The following is a 21,689-nucleotide window of genomic DNA, read 5'->3' on the forward strand; positions in this document are numbered from 1 at the left end:
AAATGAAACACCAAGGAAATGGTCTACTTAATGGTTAGTGGAAAACCATCACTGATCTGGCTAGTTACCACTTCACGGGCAAAGATGTACAAGTCTTTTAGCATTCCGGTACGATGCCACGTAGAAACAGTCAGAGGTTTGAGTAAAATAAAGTTATACCTCTTCCATCTAAACTACATCGTCAATTACTAGTAAACTTCAGGATAGCGCAGTCAAGGGCTAACTTGTGATAATAAAATAAAAATAAAAAACATACGTACAGCCGAACGTAGACCCTCCTCCTTTTTAGAAGTCGGTTAATAAAAAATACTTCGATGGACACAATAAGCTCTGTTTCTTCAAAAAGTTATTCAACGTACGTTTATTTAGAATGTTACACGTAGGTTTATGTACCTACGATATTATGCATGAAACATATCATCATTAGGTGCCTTCTTCCAGCTGAAGTTTGGCGGTCATGTGTAGAAAACTCTTCCGGTCTTTTGCAGTATTTTTAAGCTGTGTATATGTTAACTTGGTCCACTCTTTGACATCATCATCATGAAACATAACTGCTACTTTATGTCGAATGCTAATTTAAAATATCTCATGAAAACTAAACAGGATTGTTCTATACGCATCAGTGCACTCAAAAACTAAACTTGTATGAAAAATTACTATATTATGCAAAAAGCAGTGGCGCGTATCGCATAATATCCGAAAGTTGTGCTTGTTTGAAAAGGATCGTAACACTAACATTTTGTTTTGATTATATGCACATTTTAAGCAAGTAATTTTTAATTTTCTATAAACATCCTAAAGTGAATGTTTGTAGTAAACTAACTGATGTTTTCAATGTAGTGTTAAAAATTAATCTAAAATTCAGGTTTTGTATCAATTGATTTTTTTCAACAAAATATTTTAATTTAGGTGAAATTTACGAGTAATTATACTCAATACTAGCAGTCGCCTTGCGGTTTCACCTACGTAATCCCCGTTCCCATGGGAAAAAACAAATAACATAGAAGAGATCACTCATTAGTGACAAGGCCGCCAATTGTACATTAGTTTTTAAGTTAATTTCTTGTTTGTTTCTATTATTCTTTTTGGTGTACAATAAAGTATATTTCATTCATAACATCTCTTTCTCTGCGGTCGTTTCTTCTTTTCTGAAGACCACGGTCCTGGTAAGATCCGAACCTCCTGCGGGTACACTTTTGGCCATTTTGCTAGCATGTAGTCCTTTTATGCTCTTTAAGCTGGTCAGCCCTTCGTGTTAGTGAGGAGTCCCTCGGGGTTTTCCCGTCATTGATGCCTGTTACTATCAACTTCTCTAAGCTGCAGCTTCACCGGAAATACCCCAGTATACGTTGGTAACATAAGAAGGAAAGCCTAGTCTCTATTACGAACTGCGATTTAATAGACACGTTTGTGCGCTGTATACCTCTTTATAATTTCAGCGTAGATCACAATCGACTGTATTAGATTCTATACTCCGTATATACATTTCAGGAAGCAATCGCTAATTAATTTGGAAGTGGATTCTCGTGGAAATGAAAATGCTTGTTATAATCCTTCTAATTGTTACTGAAATCCGTGAAACAATTCCGGAAACTGAGATTTCCGGAAACTAATTATTTTCGCAATATTTAACCAACTGCCTAGTCGGTCCAATGGTTAGTGGTCGGATCACGAGGTCCTGGTTTGAATCATGTGTTGGGCTATTTGATACTGAGTCTTTCCTTTTTCTAAGAGATTTTCTGTAAAAACTCTCACGTGGGAAGTTGATAGTGTTACCTCCGTTTCTCGGAGAGCAGGGTAAGCTGTCGAAATCGGTTATTACCGTTTACATCTGCTAATGGTCGTTAAATGAATTTAACGTTATTACCTCCTTGGAACAGCGTGGTAGGTCTAAGCACCATAAAACTGGCCGAATGATGATGATGATGATGATGATGAATTTAATGAAAAATATGTTTGTACTAGCGGACGCCCGCGAGAAATTAAGTTTTCACAAATCCCGCGGGAACCATGAATTTTTCCTGGATGAAAAGTCTATGTGTTAATATAGAGTGAAATCTATTTACATTCCAAATTTCAGCCAAATCGCTTCAGTAGCCGCTGCGCAAAGGAGGAATAAATATACTTACACACACACAAACTTTCGCCTGTGTGATTTTTTAATAGTGTTGCAGTGAGAACCTTAGAAGAACATCCACTCGTAAATCACAACTAACCAATTAGTGTACTTCAACAGAAAAGCTGCAACCTACTCTAAAAACACTTCGGTTCTATGATGTTAAATTGAGTTTGAATTCGGTGCGCTATATACACATCCAATTTCCAGTTATTAGCATAGTCGAGTGTTTGAAATTGAATGTTTTAAATAAATATTAGAAATGGCATCTGCATACTAGATTACATACTCCAATACCATTTCTAGATGTAGATTTCTAACTCGCCATTGTGACTCGCCAGACCTTCAATCTAAAACGATACCTTTGTCCGTCCTGTATGCATTCATATACTCTACGAGTATTTCGTGACGGCGATGAAACTTTAATAACAACATTTTTCAATATGTGCTATATGGGAACATTTTTGTACAATATACGTTGGATGAAAATGTAGTTATGAAAGTGTTGAGTGAACCGAATCGTGTTGATCCAATCTACGCTAAAGTACGTAAAGCTAAAGCTATTACGATGCAGGGCTCTAGACGAATGAAAACTGAATATACAGGTGAGACTTGGATTGGTTTAACTGTTAATCAAATGCTACTGGATTGAATGTACCGACCCGCGTATGTTATAAAAATACATTCCAAACCTATACTAATACTAGTGGACGCCCGCGACTTCGTCCGCATGAAACGCGATGTAAACTATCAACTACCCCTAGTCTATCCCTTCCCTACCCCTACTCTAAACCTACCTTTAAATTTTTTCTGTGTAAAAAAAGTAAAAAATAGTGAAATCGGTCCAGCCGTTCACGCGTGATATCGTAACCAAGGGATATATGGATTCATTTTTATATAAATAGATTTTATAGAGGTAACATTTGTGGTATTGTAGGGGGTATAATATCTACGAAACCGATTTTGAATCTTCTATTAGCACTGGATAGCTACGTTATTTGTAAGTGTCATAAGCATACTAATACAATATATAATTATAGCAATACTTATGTGAACAGAACCGCGGGGCGTCAGCTAGTCAGTCATAGAACTAGGAGTACATATTTGTATGGTAACTTACGCACTATAACCGACTTCTATTATTTGATTTCCTTCTGTCTCCGATGTGGCTCGGATTCAAATGCGAATTGCGGAACAGTGGGATTATTTCCTGACTAGCTTGGACTTGGAACAGAGATCGGATTAGTAATATCCGAATATGGTCGTATTTTCACGAATTCGGATCGGATATAGTGCGATAATTACCTCCTCGTATAGCCGTGTGTGTTCGAATCCGGTCCGGGGCATGCACCTCCAACTTTTCAGTTGTGTGCATTTTAAGAAATTAAATATCACGTGTCTCAAACGGTGAAAGAAAACATCGTGAGAAAACCTGCATACCAGAGAATTTTCTTAATTATATGCGAGTGTGAAGTCTGACAATTCACATTGGGCCAGCGTGGTGGACTAAGGCCTAATCCCTCTCATTCTGAGAGGAGACTCGAGCTCAGCAGTGAGCCGAATATGGATTGATAACGACGTTAGTGCGATACTTACCTCCTATCAGAAAAAATAACTAGGTACATAAACGAATTTTGTATTTGAATCCGCCTCTTCAAAAGTAAAATTATTTAGTATTTGATAAATTCAATAGTACCAAATATTCGGAAATAATTTTGTTGTAGCTGAAAAGCACTTGACTATGGTGCCTTTGTATTGTAACAATATCTTGTTATCTTCTGAACAATCTCATTAATTTCAAGTTGGCTGAATAATAAAGGCAAATAAATATTTGTAGTATCAAAAGGCGCTAACTTAATAAAATGAAATATTAAATTCAGATCTCTCTTTAACATTTATTGAAAGACAGTAAAGGACTTTTTAAGGACAGAAACTCTAGGTAAAAGTTGATAAGGAATGAATTTCAGTCAATGGACATATTGCGTTGAGTGAGAGTGACGCCCCGCGGTTTTACTCGCGTAGGTAAAATATCAATATATATATACGTATAAATAAATAAATACATATAAATGTTAAATAATTTTCAAAATCGGTTAAGTATATCCAGGCATTACTTACTACAATACCTCAAACTTTCATCATCATCATTAATCATATCAGCCGATGAACGTCCACTGCAGGACATAGGCCTTTTGTAGGAACTTCCAAACATCACGATACTGAGCCGCCTGCAACCAGCGAATCCCTGCGACTCGCTTGATGTCGTCAGTCTTTACCTCTTTTTAATACATGTATATATAATATTAGATACAATATATTATATTAGATACAATAGTAAACTAACAAATCAATCAAATTACCTAGTAATCTAATTTAATAATTGTATTCAATGAATTTGTTTTCCTTTTATGCTAATGTTTTATAATAGTATACTTTTTTATTAACTTTGACATAATATAATATTATTATAAGCTTGACATATAATTATTATGAAAGTGTTGACATGAAATTATATAAAATGTTATGTGCGCCTAGCGTTAGTATACATATCAGATTTTTGTGGCATATTGTATTGTTTTTAATGGTTAATATGTGTATTGTTGGCGTGCTTTAAATAAATAAATAAAGAAATATTACCAAGTCTTTTTATGAAATATAAGTACGAGTATAATGATTTTGGGTTTTCTAAATTATATATCGTTATACTCGTAGTATATAATATTTTGTAAAATATTCTTATTTGAAATGAATGCCGCTTGCCTGGAAACATGGATGGTATCGCAGATAAAATTGCTACGGGCTAGGAGATCGCTCTCATGAATTTTCCATCTCTGCAGACACTGAAATTACTTTCCCCATGTACTAACCAAACCTCTTTGTTATTGTTTTTTTTAATTTTAATTTTTCTTAGGCAGACCTGACTTGAGTTGAGCTGACTCGAGATTGAAAGAGTAAGCTCAGAATTTTCTTTCATCATCATCATCATTATCAGCCGATGGACGTCCACAGCTGGACATATGCCTCTTGCATGGACCTCCAAGCACAACGGTCTCGAGCCGCCAGCATCCAGCGGCTGCCTGCAACCCGCTTGATATAATCGGTCCACCTAGTGGGGGGACGAACGTCACTGCGCTTACCATTGTGGGGTCGCCATTCCAGCAACTAGGGACCCAACCCAACGTCCATCGGCTCTTCGAACTATGTGGCCTGACCATTGCCACTTCAGCTTCGCGACTCGCTGAGCTATGTCAGTGACATTGGTTCGTCTGCGGAATTTTATTTAGAAGTTAGCAATTTAACCGATTTAAGCACTATAGTAGAATTATTATATCTAATAAGTTACTAATATCTAGAAAATTAATGTTGATTATTATAAAAAGTTTTACATTTCTTATAGGCAAATAAACACATCACCGTGATAGCCCAGTGGATGTGATCTGTGGCTCCGATTCCGAAGGGTGTGGGTTGGAATCTGGTCCGAGGCATTCACCTCCAACTTTTCAGTTGTGTGCGTTATATGAAATATCTAACGGTGAAGGAAAAACATCGTGATTAAACCTGCATACCAGAGAATTTTCTCAATTCTCTGCCTGTGTGAAGTCTGCCAATCCGCATTGGGCTATCGCGGTGGACTATTGGCCTTACCCCTCTCATTCTGAGAGGAGATTCGAACTCAGCAGTGAGCCAAATATGGGTTGATAATGATAATGATGATGATGATAATGAAATAAACTCAGAATTATATTGCATAAATCCACCACGCAACATCGGCAATAATAAATCGTATCCATACCTTGCCTAATTGCTATTATCACCCACTACTATCTTACTGGATATAATAGTATCAGGTGGTTGACCACTCGCTCTTAAAATTAAACTGATATTAATCAATTAGGGGATTGGAATAGTGACATTTGTCTCTGAATGAATTTTATGTTTACAAAAAAGATATGCCAATTTATACTCCAAAATGGTGACTACGTAGAAGAATAAAATAGCATTTAATAATAACTGCATCCTACTATTCTCAGTACTTAATGAACACCGTAGTTAGGTAGGTAGTAGTTAGTAAAGCACTCAAATAAACTTTAGAGGCATTTATGCGTCTAACCAAGACTCTCGTGGAGCTTGTTAAGTTTACTTCTACGTAGATAGGAGTTTACTTTCCCTTCTAACTTCTGTACAACTCGTGATAGTAGTACATTGGATATGTTTATTTAGCCTTGCGAATAATACTAGTGGATATCTAAAAAACGCCCGCGTGGATTAGGTTTCTTTATTGTATCTGACTGCCGGACATTGAAATAATTTTTTTTTAAATAAATATACTTAAACAATACACGTTATGGGTACTAAGATAGTTGATATTATAATATTCATATACATTTTTATACTACATATAAATACTTATATAATGTATAAATACATTATATAAGTATTTATATAATGTATTTATACATTACATTACATACACTGGAAAAAACCTATGTTCATCACACAAACATTTTCCAGTTGTGGGAATCGAACCCACGACGAATTATAATGTTTACATTATTGTTCATAGAAGAAAACAAGAAACTAGAGCAACATGTAACACCAACGTCTTCTCAAATCCGGGCTGAAACATGTTCACTGAAATTTTTTTACAAGACATAAAAGTTCAGTTTATGTAGTGTAGTAGTCGCGTTAACGAAAACTTAAAACAAGCATATTCGGAAGTCCTCAGAAACAGTTCCGATTTTGATATTTTTTTTTAATTTGTTTTTTTTTTCATGTTATTTGACATCGGAAAGCTTTTAGTGCGGGGACGAAGTTTTTTATATTGTTTAAAGAATATCTGTGCTATTTTTTTTTAGTAAATAATTAAAAACAAAAAACTACCCCCATCCAAAATCACAAACGTATGCAGGTAACTAAAAAGCGAAACAAAACATTATAATATTTTCTATTACTTTGAAGGCGGTGCCAATGAATGAGTAAACCATCAATCATTGCGTCTTTTCCTACTCTTAGGGTTGAAATTGTTTTTCCAAATTTATATTCGAAATATAAAGGGTCCAATATAAATTTGTCCAATATAAATTTCCAATATAAAAATTCGAAGTTGGTCCAATATAAATTTTATCGAATAAAAATAATTATCGAAATTATTCAATTATTCATTAATTATTCGCGGTCTTACAGTATAAAGTGAGTAAACATTCAATCATCCCTTGTTTTCTAGCCATAAAGTTTGAAAAGCTGATGAATGTTAGGGTCCCAAGGTGCTGGAATGGCAACCCCGCATAGGAAAGCGCAGTATTGGTCGACCCCCACTAGGTGGACTAAGGACATCACAGGATTACAGGAAGGCGCTGGATGTTGGCGGCTCGAGACCGTTTTGGCCTAGTAGTGGCGTCCAACGGCTGTTATAATTATGATGTTAATGAATGACTTATGATCGTAACAGAAAAGTTTGGTCATTTGATATTGCAATAATTACTATCATATTACATGGATTAGGTACGTGTATTTGAATCCCTAACAAATCGGATAATTATTTTCGCTGAATTCACTACTTAGGGAATTAGGGAATTACTAACCCCCTCCCCATCTTCAGACAGCTAATTTTGTTTGGAAGCATCCCTGCAACACTAAAGTGGCGCGCCTTGCTTTATGACTGGTCTTCTGCTTATTAAAATTCAAATAAATGTGAAAGTATGTGTGTCTGTCTGTTTGTTTGTTTGACCGTCATTCACGGCGACGATTTGATGTGATTTTGTAAGTGAAGATAGTTGCAAGGATGGAGAGTGACATAGGCTACTTTTTGTCTCTTTCTAACCTCCACATACCCAAAATAGGAGTTGAAAGTTGGTATAGAGCAATCCGCAGTATTCAAGAAAAAGTATAATTATTATAGACTACCTATTTAATCTGTAACTAATGAAAAAAAAACGTCGAACAAAACTCGATCGATTTTTATTAGTATCGATCAATTTATTCGATAATTTTGTTATCTGTATTGTAGTCTGTGTTGAATGTCAAAGTCAAATACGTGACAGTTGACACGAGAGTCGAACGAAACGTCAGTTTGTAAAATCTCGCGTCAAAATATTTTGATTTCTTTTAAAATTTCGAGATGGTGAGTGTTCATGTGAATTTAATATCATGTAGCAAATAAATGTAAAATGAATCATTTGCGTATTTCATTTTCATTTATTTCATTTATTTTTTTTTCATTTGTTATTGAACAAAAGTTGTGATAAATTCATAATCTAGATGTATTACATACATAAATACAAAACAATTCCACCGCGTGGATGCTGGAACAATATAGTTATTTGTATTTCTCTTTCAGCCGCCCAAAAAGGACACTAAGTCTTCGGCGAAACAACCCCAAAAGACACAAAAGAAAAAGGAGGGGTCCGGTGGTGGCAAAGCTAAAAAGAAGGTTCGAACATAAATATATAATTTGAGGTTATGCTAAGGTGAAGAAAGACGTAGAATTTTTATTTACCAAATGATTATTTCAAACACGCTTGACTGCTATGAGAGCATAAAATAACTGATATATTGAGTCTGATGGTAATAAATTTAATTTGGAATAGCTTGTTTTAATGTTAGATTTGTTAAAATTCGATTTGTGATTTTGCAGAAATGGTCCAAAGGAAAAGTTCGTGACAAACTTAACAATCAAGTATTGTTTGACAAGGCCACATATGATAAGCTGTACAAGGAGGTGCCGCAGTACAAGTTAATCACACCTGCCGTTGTCTCTGAAAGGTTGAAGGTCCGGGGGTCCCTTGCGAGGAGAGCGCTCATTGAACTTAGAGACAAAGGTTAGTAATACTATTAATATTTATCTTTCTTTCAAAATAATAGGGATATTTTTAATTGCTCTTTTGACTTGGTTGTTTAGATCACTGCTTTTTGTATTCTACTGAATTTAATATGTATGTTTCCATTATTTTGTAAGTATGACTAGAATTTGTAAACATAAACAAACATCTGTTTTGTTGTTAGTGAATTTTTTTTTAAATTTTAATTCATCATCAGTTGATAGACATTCACTACAAAATTTAGGCTTCCTGTAATGTCTTTCAAACATGGTCTCAAGCCACCAGCATTCAGCGGCTCCCTGCAACCCATTTGAAATCCTTGGCCAACATTGTGGGGGTTGAACAATACTGTTAGGTGTGGGTTGCCTTGTCTGCACTTTAGGTTCATCAACTCTTTGGCATATTGTGCTCGCTCGAGTGTAAACCTTGTGCTTGCCAATGGTAGTGCATAGGACATATAGGATATGTCATTTACATGCCCTGCAAAGTGTTACTCTGTTATAGATAAAGGTTATACCTTAGCCTGCACAGACTGAAATATGAGTGTTTAGGTATGCCATATTATGTTGTAGTCTTAATGTGTACTGTGCATGGTACTATTTAGTTATGAAATTTTTCTGTTTGCATAGGCTTTTAAGATGGGGTGGATCAGATCTTTGTTCTGTCCCAATATTAAAAAAATAAATGTATTGACATAATTGGTCAATTTAAACAAAGAAATTTTTTGAATTCCAACAAAGACATCTAGCGAGTCGCAGGGATTTGCTGGATGTAGATGGCTCAGTATTGTGATGTTTGGAAGTGCTTACAAAAGGCCTATGTCCTGCAGTGGACGTCCATCGGCTGAGATGATGATGATGATAGTAACTGGACTAATACATAATCTAGGCAAATTTAAATAAGACCAACAATTTAATATGGCAACCTAAAACAGTTAAATTATGAATATGATAAGCTTTCATTTGATAGATTAGACAACTGAATAACATGTGAGGGTATACAGACAACATCTACTAACCTGCTTAGACCTGGCAACCCCAGAGTTTTAGACTTAGGCAAGCTTTAGGCAAGACTGCACCTTGAGAGCATTCAGTGTTGTTCTTTTGTCATTGTAAATGTTTTCTATAGTTTAATGATGATTTTTTTCATACTGGATTGTCTGTGACAGTTAAAAACTGATATATTGAGTCTGATAATAATTTAATATCACAATAAATTATTATCAGACTGGTTTATATATTTGTTAAACTGAAATTGCTTGTTCCAGGATTAATCAAGCAAATAGTACAACATCACGGCCAAGTAATATATACAAGAGCTACCAAGGGTGATGAACCTGCCGCTTAGTATTATGTATAAGTTTTAAATTAAACAAAAAACAAAATATCTATGTTTTTATTTAACAATTTACAAACTTTGTAAAGCTATTTTAAAGATTACTGTTAAAAATAATAAAAGTAAATTACTAATCACAATAGACCAATAGCCAGTCAACCTGCTTTGTACTCCTAATTTTGTGTTGGGTAAGCTCCATAGCTAACAATACTCCTGTTTCCTATAATGATGATGATGATGATGATGATGATGATGATGATGATGATGATGAGGGTAACATGTTACGTTTGGTAACGTAACACATTATGGCGGACTTTGTCTGGCTCATAGATACTCTATATTGTCAAAGGTCTGGCTTTCCTTTCTCTCGGCTGCATGTTTAAGTTGTCACTTCTGTCGAGCGTCCCGAAACGCACACGTTTCTTCTTTTTTTTTGTATGATCTGTCCATCTGATAGCAGGTTATTGACATTGACAATAAAGTGGTAGGTATTACATTAGATGCTGACAATAAATCTGTGCAGCTCGCAGCTGTATCAAATGAAATGAAATCAATATTCATTTATAAGAATAAGATAATTTTTTTTTTAAAGAATAAAAAAAAAAAGATAATATAATACCCTTGAGCCATAGATCAAACTACTTTTTATCCCGAAAAAATCTATGGTTTCCCGAATGTTGCGAAAAACAGATTGTATGAACTATTTCGCACAAAACCTATTGGATATTTGGAAAAAATCGTGGAAACCCTAACTACATGCGGATGAAGTCGCGGGTATTAACTAGTGAAACGATAAAATTAAGATATATTTATTTCAATTTAGTAGAACGACAATGAACAATATCAGACCATTTAAAAAAGTTGCAACTAGCCTATTTGATATTTTTTACAGGATATAAAGAATCACGTCTCCAGTCGCCAGAAGCTTTGTGGCTACCCTTCTCTAGTCCTTTAAAGTTTTCTGTAAAGGTCTCTTAAAACTGAAACGTTAAAAATATTTTAATTCTGATACGAAATATAGGTTTTACGTAGGTACCTTTATCTATACTAATATTATAAAGCTGAAAAGTTTGTTTGATTGAACGAGCTAATCTCAGGAACTACTGGTCCGATTAAAAAAAAATCTTTCAGTGTTAGATAGCCCATTTATCGAGGAAGGCTATAGACTATATATTATCCCCATATACCTACGGGAACGGGAACCACGCGAGTGAAACCGCTCGGCGTCAGCTAGTTTTTTTTTTGTATTGCCATCAAAAAGTAACATGCATACTTAATATATATGCGTGTTACATTTTTTTTTATTCTTTACAAGTTAGCCCTTGACTACAATCTCACCTGATGGTAAGTGATTATGCAGTCTAAGATGGAAGCGGGCTAACTTGTTAGGAGGAGGATGAAAATCCACACCCCGTACCGGAACGCTAAATCGCTTGGCGGTACGTCTTTGCCGGTAGGGTGGTAACTAGCCACGGCCGAAGCCTCCCACCAGCCAGACCTGGACAAATTGAGAAAATCTCAATCTGCCCAGCCGGGGATCGAACCCAGGACCTCCGTCTTGTATATCCACCGCGCATACCACTGCGCCACGGAGACCGTCAAAAATGATGACATTTTGATGACAAGAGATATAAAAAAATGTAGCGCGCTTTTATAAAAAAATATCCGAAATGATATTTTTAGTTTCCTTTGAGGATAATGTAGATAACAAGTTTTTTTTTTGTAATAGCTTTTTTTTTATAAATGTGTGCCTATTATCTAAGGGTAAGTCTAATAATACATTTACAAAGTAATCATCAATCACTTTGAGTCCAATTTATCAGCAACGTAGCTTGAACTTTGATGGGAAAGTTGGCGGAGTTAATCGTAGGACTTGTTACTAATATAAATTCTCAAAGTTGGATGGGTAATAATATATTACTATACGAGTAGCTACGAGGAAGACTAAACAACATTACTGATAGTTATAGAAGCTTCTTTCGTCAGAAGTAGCACATATTATATATACAAATATTATAAAGAGGAAAAGTTTGTGAGTTTGTTTTGGTGCGGTCCGGGGCATGCACCACCAACTTTTCAGTCGTGTGTATTTTAAGAAATTAAATATCACTTGTCTCAAACCGTGAAGGTAAAACATCGTGGGGAAACATGCATATCTCAGAATTTTCTTGTGTGTGTGAAGTCTGTTAATTCGGATTGGGTCAGCATGGTGGAATAAGGCCTAACCCCTCTTATTCGGAGAAGAGATTCGTGCTCAATAGTGAGTCGAATATGGGTTGATAATGAGACAGACGCCCGCAAAGTCGTACGCGTGAAATTCTGTTTTTCACAAATCTCACGGGCACCTTGTATTTATTGGTATATAGTAGTCTATACCCAGTTGCTCCATAACCTCCTCTATCGTCTTGTGAAAGTCCTATTAAAATCATTTCAGCCGTTCCAGAAATTATCCCGAATAAACAGATATACAGACAGACAGACAAAAATTTAAAAACCCTTGTTTTAGTGTCGTGTAAAATAATTATAAGCACTTGTTATTTTCAAATCACAGACACACATACCTACTTCAATTTAATTTATATGTATTTATGATTGATGAAGAAGATGATTACTTGCACTTTCCCCAACTTGCGAGAAATCTTTAAAATACATCTATTACGAGTGTCTTATTTATATAAATATAAATCCATATATCCCTTGGTAACGCCATCACGCGTGGACGGTTATTGTCAAGGTTTTTATGACAGGAAAAATTTTAAAAATAAGGGGTAGGGGTAGTTAAAAGTTTACGTCGCGTAGTCGCGGGCGTCCGCTAGTTATTTTATAAATTTCACTAATATAAAGTAGATGTTTAAACTTGGACTTAATAATTTAATACACTGAAAATAGTAGAATGATTTCGTAATTGAGGTTTTATGATATTCTCATAAACGAATACTCGTAGGTAGGTATGATAAGTAGGAATATTATATTATTCTGTGACGAAGGTTTGACATGTGGATTTTCTTGCTAGACTTGCTATATTGTTTTTGGAAGTGGATTCCTTTTGATGCGACAGGAAATTATCAGATAACTACGTTTAAAATTAAATACTTTTGGAAATTTTGTATTCAATAAATTATGAAATAGCTTTTCTTTTGAGTACCTGCCTCGCTAGACGTTACTTTCTGTCAAAGTAAGTAGGTATAGGATCAATGAAAACAAAAAATTTCAAAATTCATTTATTTCAATTAGGCTTAGTTAACAAGCACTTTTGAAAAGTCAGGATTATGTCATAATTTAATTTAATCTAATGGTGGTAATAATAGTAAAAAACTTATAATTAAAGTTACGAGGGCCACAAATACGCCTTGGTCCGAGAAAAGCCCACAACAAACCCGGCCAAGGTTTTTTTTTGTTTACCGCCATTTTACAAACTTATTAAATGCGATTATAAATACTTTCCCTTAGATTGGATGTTTCATAGTTGTAATCGTGTTCGTCGGTTATAGAGCTCCCTTTTTGTGTAGTTGAATGGTGTAAACAACGGTCTACCATTCTAGTTAGGTATAAGAGCTAACCTAAGGTTCTTAGATACCTAATCTAAGGTATCTAAGAACCTAATCTAAGCTTGTTTTTCTCAAAAAATTATAAATTTTTGATCGTGTATTTGGGTGCGATACTAGTCCTTATGTAACTAATAAGTCTGAGAGTTAAAACGACAAACAGACAAATACTTATATAATACACTTAGGTACAGATAAACGAACAATCTGACAGACATACGGTCGGAGTAATACAGTGTAAATTATCCTAAGTAAACAAGAAGACCTCAATAATTTAATCAAACCCACAAGAATGTTAGCTTTGACTTGTTATTCATTGTGTTTCATAGTTGTTTCAGCATAATAGCAAAGATCCCTACCGACATCTCAAGAGCCTCATGTTTGGTTGTTAGATGAAACAATATAAAATAATAAACATTTTCATTTTACTCCATATTGTTATTGTTTAGACATTGCAAAAAAATAAAGTTTATAACCCGACTGATTAAAAAAGGGGTCTAAAATGACGAAACATGAAAATATTTCAGATACGAGTAGATATAGATATAGGAAATGAGGCCGTGATAGGCCAGTGGACCACTGCCTCCGATTCCGGAGGGTGTGGATTCCAATCCGGTCCGTGGCATGCACACAACATTTCAGTTGTGTGCATTTCATAAGAACTTAAATATCACGTGTCTCAAACGGTGAAGAGAACATCGTGAGGAAACCTGCATACCTGAGAATTTTCTTAATTTTCTGAAGTCTGCCGCATTGGGCCAGCGTGGTGGACTATTGGCCTAACCCCCCTCATTCTGAGAGGAGACTCAAGCTCAGCAGTGACCCGAATATGGGTTGATAACGAATAGAGAAATGCATAGGTACAAAATGGCCAAGGTAGAGCCGTGATCGCAGCCATTATATAATGGAGGTGTCCATGGCGTAATCACGTGACGGCCTCCGTGGCGCAGTGGTATGCGCGGTGGATTTATAAGACGGAGGTCCTGGGTTCGATCCCCGGTTGGGCAGATTGAGATTCTTAATTTGTCCAGGTCTGGCTGGTGGGAGGCTTCGGCCGTGGCTAGTTACCACCCTACCGGCAAAGACGTACCGCCAAGCGATTTAGCGTTCCGGTACGATGCCGTGTAGAAACCGAAAGGGGTTTGGATTTTCATCCTCCTCCTAACAAGTTAGCCCGCTTCCATCTTAGATTGCATCATCACTTACCATCAGGTGAGATTGTAGGCTAACTTGTAAAGAATAAAAAAAAATCACAGTTAGGTTAGAGTAAGTGGTATACAGTGTCATTGCTTACGGCAGCATAAAGTATTTAGTTAGAATTTTATATAAATATTGATTTTATATTGATAATTGTTTTTCTCTTTCTCAGTTCATTGCGCTTAAGCGGACGGGTTTTTTGTTTTTGTAATAATATTTTCAACAGTTTATTTATCAGAGACTGAATATTATAATAGACAGTATAAAAGCTCTCTCATTATCCCAATATAAAATCTTGTTAACAAAGCAAACAAATATCTTCACAAAAGCTTATACAAATTAAAAAGAAAGTTTAATTTTTAATTTTAACATTATTTTAATATAGGTACATTTATTAAAATAGGTAAGTTAAAACTCACAATCAATTTTGAATGTCATTTCAATAACACGTTAATTTGTTATAAAATACTCGTATGAATAGCAACGTAAAGATACACACAGAACATCGGGCTTTATTGTTTTAAACTCTCATATTTGTCCTTTCCTCCAAACAAAACTATACCTTGTTTACAAGCTCTTATGCTTTGTTTTAGAACAACAAAGATTTTTCCTAAAATACAGTCCATTGTCATTTGTATTTTCTTTCACACAATAGATACACAAAAAAGTACAAGGCTATTTCTTTTGTGTATATGTGGAATAGAAAATGTATCAGCTGTATTATGCTGTAGTATATTGATGCCATGTGTATTTCATAATCATTGGTTGTTGTTTCAATACATTTAAATAGTAATTATCATTACACAGTATAAAAATACATTTTAAAAACTATAACCCGATAACGTAAAAAGGGATAGGTAGACCTCGTTTTACGTAGTCGGGTTATTATAGTTTTTAAATGGGAGTGACCTGGGAGTGACCTTGGACTGTAAACTTCAGTGGGGTGCTCTTATAGAAAAACTGAATGGTAAACTTAGCTCAGCTGTAGCAGCAGTGAGAAAAATAAGACAGTTTACTGATGTTGATACAGCTAGGCTTGTTTATTTTGCGTTTCACAGCGTAATGTGTTACGGTATTTTGTTGTAGGGCAAAGCTGCTGATATACATTCAATATTAGTACTTCAAAAAGAGCAATTCGAGCAATATATCAATTAAAATCACGCGAGTCCCTTCGTCAAAAGTTTAAAGAAATAGGTATACTAACAGTAGCCTGTCAATATAACAGTATCTGAAAATTTATTTAGGGGACAAACATAATCAATATACATTAATACTCAATACAATAGAGTGAGGAATAAAAATTATTATAATAAATTTAAATTTAATATACTGTGTAATTCTTAGATTTAATTTATATATTTTATTCGTCACTCTATAACAGTATAGTCTATGTAACACAAAATATTAATTTGTACAAAAGAAAAGGAGATTTAAACCCACGTCTTCGGTACTAGACACGGGCTTAAGTTATTTATTTCTGCGTATCGTCTTCAAAGAGTAAAAAAAATCTTTTGTAGGTTTGGGTGTATTCTTCTATAACAAGATCCGCAAGACTGTGATGGACCTGCCAATGCATAGCTGTAAGCAATGTGTTAAAAACATTTACTTAGTCGAGGTTACAACACCATTGATGAGTTCCTTAAAGATAAAGGTGCTTGAAGGCCATTGAATCAGCTTCCACCTTCACACAGGAAGTAAACCTATAAGAAATTGTAATGTTGTCATCAATTGTAAATTATAATACTGTATGATTTTTTTTAAAAAAGAGGAACTGTTGAGTTTCTTGCCGGTTTCTTCTCAGCAGAACCAGCCTTCCGAAAAGGTGGTAGAATCTTTACAAATAGTCAACTGACGTGTCAAAAAGTGCTTGTAAACTGAGCCTTCTTGAAATAAATGACTTTTGATTTTTTTTTTAAACTCGATTTTTATATAATACCTTTCCGTTTCCTAATCAGTCACACGCGCCGAGCAATATCTTCACCGTTGCATTCTGATATAGAAATGAAACGATTGGACCGCGCGAACTGTTCAGTATTGCAAAGATGTACTTAACTTAATCAATACAATATGATACATATACAAGTTCGTAATGTGCCAAGACCTTTATTTTAATACCAAACACGTAAACGTATTTGATATCATAAGAAATATACGTAAAAAATTTTGATAAAGTGTATATTTAGCCTTCGAGTATGTAACCCGGACCATTATAATGAATCTTTTGACACCTTTTGATGCCGTTTCAACCTATATTTGTATGAAAAAGGTTTTTTTGCTCAATAAATAATTTATTATTTTTATTATACACACATAATACATACATAGAGTGCCAAAATCATTGCCCTCCCTTTTGGCTTCGTCGTAGTCAGGTAAAAATGCAGTCACTTGAGTTGTTCGCTTAGATCTTTTGAGCTATTCAACGGATTCTAATGCAGATATCAGCAATAGAGTGATTTTAGAAGAAGGTTTATATATAAAAAGTACATACATATTATAGTACAGAAAATATATCAAATATTTAAAAAAAAGTACAGAGGCTGCCGAGCCGTACGTATGTCATCCCGCTTGACAGAGGACGGCGGGCGCGGGATGAGCCATAAAAATATCCTGTAAGTAGTATTCATGCGAAGAAGCCGGGGCGAGTCACTAGGATATAATAAAACAAAGACTTTTAACAGACATTTTCTTCTATATAGATAAAAAAATTATGCAATTAAATATCACTTGTCTCAAACGGTGAAGGAAAAACATAGTGAGGAAACCTGCATACCTGAGAATTTTCTTAATTCTCTGTGTGTAAAGTCTGCCAATCCGCATTGGGCCAGCGTGATGGAGACTAAGGCCTAACCCCTCTTATTCTGAGAGGAGGCTCGAGCTCAGCAGTGAGCCGAATATGTATTGATAGGCTCTTGTATTATAAAGGTACAAGAGTATGGTTTTTATATACAGGGTCTTGACAGACAGATAAACAGACAGACAGACAACCAAGTCATCAAGGGTTCTATAGTTTTCCTTTTGTGTTGTGGAACATAAAACAGTCAGAGTAACATTTGTAAACTTTGTTAGCTATACTAGAGTCTAAACATGATTTCCACAATCTTAGAAAGCCAAGTGAGTTACATTATTCAGAATTACTTATATACAATATTTTTTGCAGGTTATTATCGATTTATATTTACTGCTGACTGACAGAAAAAAATACCTACTCATCATTTATTTTATGTCAGTATACATAATTGAATTTCTCATTAAACTGAGATTTACCGTGACAGATGTAGAAGGAAAATAATGAGAAAAGGTAACTGAGACGTTGGTTGACATATTGAAATCATAATGATTTTATCTTCAAAATTATATCTTATATTAATGTTTTGATATTATGTTTTAATATTAGAGCCATCATAGTGGATATAACCTCTGCCTCCGGGAGGTTCGAATCCACTCCGGGGCATGGACCTAAAATTTTCAATTGTGTACTTTAAAAAAAATAAATATCACGTGTCTCAAACGGTGAAGAAAAAACATAGTGAGGAAACCTGCATACCTGAGAATTTTCTTAATTCTCTGTGTGTAAAGTCTGCCAATCCGCATTCAGCTAGCGTGGTGGACTATTGGCCTAACCCCTCTCATTCTGAGAGGAGGCTCGAGCACATCAGTGAGCCGAATATGTGTTGATAATGATAATGATGATGATTAATGTTTTGAGCGTAGAACAGGCAACTCTAAAAGCTAACGCTTAGGTTTTGAGTAATTGTGTATTTCGATTTATTATTTAACTAGCTGATGTACCTCTCTATTATATTTTTTTTTAAAAGATCGCTTTAATGATATTATTGTTATCAACCCATATTCGGCTCACTGCTAAGTTCGGAACTCCACGCTGGCCCAATGCGGATTGGCATACTTCACACATGCAGATAATTAAGAAAAAGTGGTGGACTATTGGCCTGACCCCTTTCATACTGAAAAGAGACTTGAGCTCAGCAGTGAGCCGAATATGAGTTTATAAATGAAGTATGTCTGACTTAGCAGGCTCTTCGTATAAATGCGATCCAGTGGCGTCACTAAATGTCGCTGTCAAGTCTGCTCAGTTTAAGTGAATATTCCGAAACAACTGGCGAGCACCAAATACCGCCCCGGAAACAACGTCCGTAGATCGGCTTTGTTTCCAGAAAGGGATATGTTAATGGATTTCCAAAAAATGCTTTGACCATGGTTAGTCGGCACGCTTTTGTTGATAAGCGATTTAGCGCACTGTAGTTTGGCATACTATTGTTAATACCTTCTTCCACACTTCATTATGTTGCTTTTAACAATCTTATTCTATACATAAAATATAATAAAATCCACCGCCACGTCTGTAAGCCTGTTTGTTCGTGGTGAACTCAAAAAGTACTGAACGAATTTTTAATTCAGTTTTTTCCATAGTGGGAGATGTAGGTAGACGTATGGGTAATTTGTCAAGGTTTTGTACATATGGGTCGAAATAATGATGATAATTGTTTGAAATGTCGGAAAAACTACCTACCCACCAATAAACATCAGAACCAGCGCTTACTTTGACCTTACAGATTGAGTGGACGATGGGACAAGATTGATGCGGCAGATAGTCAAAATCACACTAAAAAACGTTGACGGTAGCAAAAGTTATTCGAATTTTTAAAATTACCCGGTCCCACAGACATATGCATCACTGGTAATGGGTTAATAAAGAAAGTAACTATAAATATACAAATACTAATTAATTATCAGTAAAACATACTAGGTACTGCCGATAATTTAAAAATCAATTATGCACGTACTAACGAGATTACCGTTCGTACGCAGGCGCTCGAAATCTAATCACCTTCCTTGATGGAAAATTTAATTGTATTTGTTTCAGAGTTTGTTTCATTTGTTACTGCGCAAATCATCAGCTTTTGACCTTTGACTTCTAGGGCTTTGAGAATAACAACATCGCAAAAAACAATACATTTATAAAATTAATACAAAATATAAACGAAGCTTATATTACGTTTTAGTAAAATGTATGAATGAATAATTAAATCAAACGAATGAAAATGAGTGTCGAGAAAAACCGAGATTTTCAAATCTAAATATATAAAACTCAAAGGTGACTGACTGACATGGTGATCTAGCAACGCACAGGCCAAACCACTGGACGGATCGGGCTGAAATTTGGCATACCAGTAGATGTTATGACATAAGCTAAGAAATAATTTTGATCCATTCTAACTAAGGGGATAAAATAGGGGATGAAAGTTTGTTAAAACTTTGTCAATATTGCGGCGATTTGGCTGAAAAAGAAATGAAAATAGATTTTACTCTGAATTAACACATAGGCTACTTTTCAACCCCGGTAAATCCACGGTTTCCGCGGGATTTGTGAAAAACTTAATTCCACGCGGACAAAGTCGCGAGCGCCCGCTAAAGACTTCAAAATCACAAAAATAAACTAAAAAGCGAAAAATAATTTGATTTACGGAACGCTAAATCGGTACACAGTAAAATACCTTATTTTTATTATAAGGGCAATCATAATATTCTTATTTATGAAAATTTATTTATTTATTTATTTATTTATTTATTTATTTATTTATTTTATACACATATATATATAAACATTACAGGCTTAACCTAATGTGTTTATATAAACTATCTATAATTCCTGAATTACTTGAACGTATCTGCTGAAAGTTCTGTGAAATTCAGCAGGCGAGGAGAAAAACAAATCTAAATCCGGGTCCCACTCCAATACCCCGCTTAGCAATGCCAACGCGCGAACAAGAGGTGACTCGCGGGTTTGCACCAACCTACATGTTGGAATAGTGAACAGTTTCATTTTGCGTGCCCTTTTTTGTATATTGGGTATATGGAAAATAATTCTCCATGAATTTGTTCCATCTCATTTCTATTTTAAAAGCTTGAGCAAAAATGTACTCCACAGTATTTCAGGCAAAAAGGATTCTTTATTAGTCTCTTATTATTTGATACGATCATTTTTGTTGTAGCGTGTTGGTAAAATATTAAATAAAAAAAAAATTAAATAATCATGTATGATAAAATCAATACTAATATTACAAAGCTGAAGAGTTTCTTCGTTTGATTGATTGATTGAACGCGCTAATCTCAGTAACTATCTATATCTAATCTATAGGTCCGATTTGAAAATTTCTTTCAGTGTTAGATAGCCCATTTATCGAGGAAGGCTATAGGCTATATATTATCTCCGTGTTCTTACGGATACGGGAACCATGCGGGTGAAACCGCGCGGCGACAGCTAGTGTTGTATATGACAGTCACTAGTAACGTAACAATAAATCAATTGCTAAAATAATTTTCAAAATCGGTTTAGTAGATCCAGAGATTACCCTCTACATCCTCACACACTTACAAACTTCACCTCTTTATAATATGCACTATAATTTGAATGATCAGACCTTAGATACATAGATAATAGGATCAGACATTCGGAAATAATATTTCATTTAGAGATTTTATTTGAATAGCGCAGTCAGGGCCTATTTCACGGAGCTCGTTTCGATTGCATGGTACGTGAGAAGATTTTCAATATTATGTTTATTTTCTTTCAATTTACTGTTGCTATAGGAACGGATTATTTCCGATTGTATTCCTTGACAATCGATATGTGCGTTTGAGTAAAATGTATATATTTGC

The 21,689-nt window shown here is 35.0% G+C and overlaps 1 protein-coding gene across 1 annotated transcript; it reads left to right on the forward strand.

The window, feature by feature from the left end:
- The first annotated feature begins 8,119 nt into the window (after nucleotides 1-8,119).
- On the forward strand, nucleotides 8,120-10,318 carry LOC112048541 (40S ribosomal protein S25). Its single transcript, XM_024086114.2, has 4 exons — nucleotides 8,120-8,237; nucleotides 8,454-8,546; nucleotides 8,751-8,934; nucleotides 10,202-10,318. The coding sequence occupies exons 1-4, from the start codon at nucleotides 8,235-8,237 to the stop codon at nucleotides 10,279-10,281; spliced, it is 360 nt and encodes a 119-aa protein (XP_023941882.1). The 5' UTR covers nucleotides 8,120-8,234; the 3' UTR covers nucleotides 10,282-10,318.
- The last annotated feature ends 11,371 nt before the right edge of the window (nucleotides 10,319-21,689 follow it).

This window comes from Bicyclus anynana, chromosome Z (genome assembly GCF_947172395.1).
Source record: "Bicyclus anynana chromosome Z, ilBicAnyn1.1, whole genome shotgun sequence".
NCBI lineage: Eukaryota > Metazoa > Arthropoda > Insecta > Lepidoptera > Nymphalidae > Bicyclus > Bicyclus anynana.

Excerpts from the sequence above, each read along its gene's own strand:
- LOC112048541 (XM_024086114.2), top strand. Across the intron at positions 8,547-8,750 it reads GTGGCAAAGCTAAAAAGAAG|AAATGGTCCAAAGGAAAAGT; the intron begins GTTCGAACATAA and ends GTGATTTTGCAG. Across the intron at positions 8,935-10,201 it reads CATTGAACTTAGAGACAAAG|GATTAATCAAGCAAATAGTA; the intron begins GTTAGTAATACT and ends TGCTTGTTCCAG.